Raw genomic sequence first — 500 nt, forward strand, 5'->3', positions numbered from 1 at the left:
CCAACCTCCAATCCTCCCTCTGAATCCCTTGACTTGCACAAAGACATGGAATGCTTCTCTCCATCAATGGACACCGTTTCCAGCTTTCTTGCCCTTCCCCATCCAAAATCCGCACTGCACAAGTCGAATTTCGGGGATCCAGACACCCCAAATGCTCTTATGGCTGTCATTTCCTTAGTCTCTGACAGCCAATTCTCAGCACCTTTCAACACTTGGTCCTTGTTGTTCAACCTATTCTTGATTTGGTCAGCAATAGCCTCTGCAGCAATCACAAACCCTTCTCCCCCCACAAGCTGTTTATGCTCGATTTTCGCCAACCCGTAAGCCAAGCAGTTGCCGAAGTAACTGGCGGGAACTGGCGGATCAATCCGTGCCCGTATATCCGCCGCGAAAATGAAGACTTGCAGCACATCATCATCATCCACTTGCTCCTCGGATTTGACAAAACAAGTCCAAACATAAGACGCTGTGACGACGAAAGAAGAGACTTGAAGTAGACC

At 48.8% G+C, this 500-nt stretch overlaps 1 protein-coding gene across 1 annotated transcript; it reads right to left on the minus strand.

The window, feature by feature from the left end:
• Window positions 1-5: 5 nt before the first annotated feature.
• On the minus strand, window positions 6-497 carry LOC105155339 (malonyl-coenzyme:anthocyanin 5-O-glucoside-6'''-O-malonyltransferase; the record flags this gene model as incomplete). Its single annotated transcript, XM_011071209.2, has 1 exon — window positions 6-497. A coding segment is annotated over one exon (492 nt), but the record flags the coding sequence as incomplete, so codon positions are not given.
• Between the last annotated feature and the right edge of the window lie 3 nt (window positions 498-500).

Source organism: Sesamum indicum, unplaced genomic scaffold (genome assembly GCF_000512975.1).
Source record: "Sesamum indicum cultivar Zhongzhi No. 13 unplaced genomic scaffold, S_indicum_v1.0 C03602, whole genome shotgun sequence".
Taxonomy (NCBI): Eukaryota; Viridiplantae; Streptophyta; class Magnoliopsida; order Lamiales; family Pedaliaceae; genus Sesamum; species Sesamum indicum.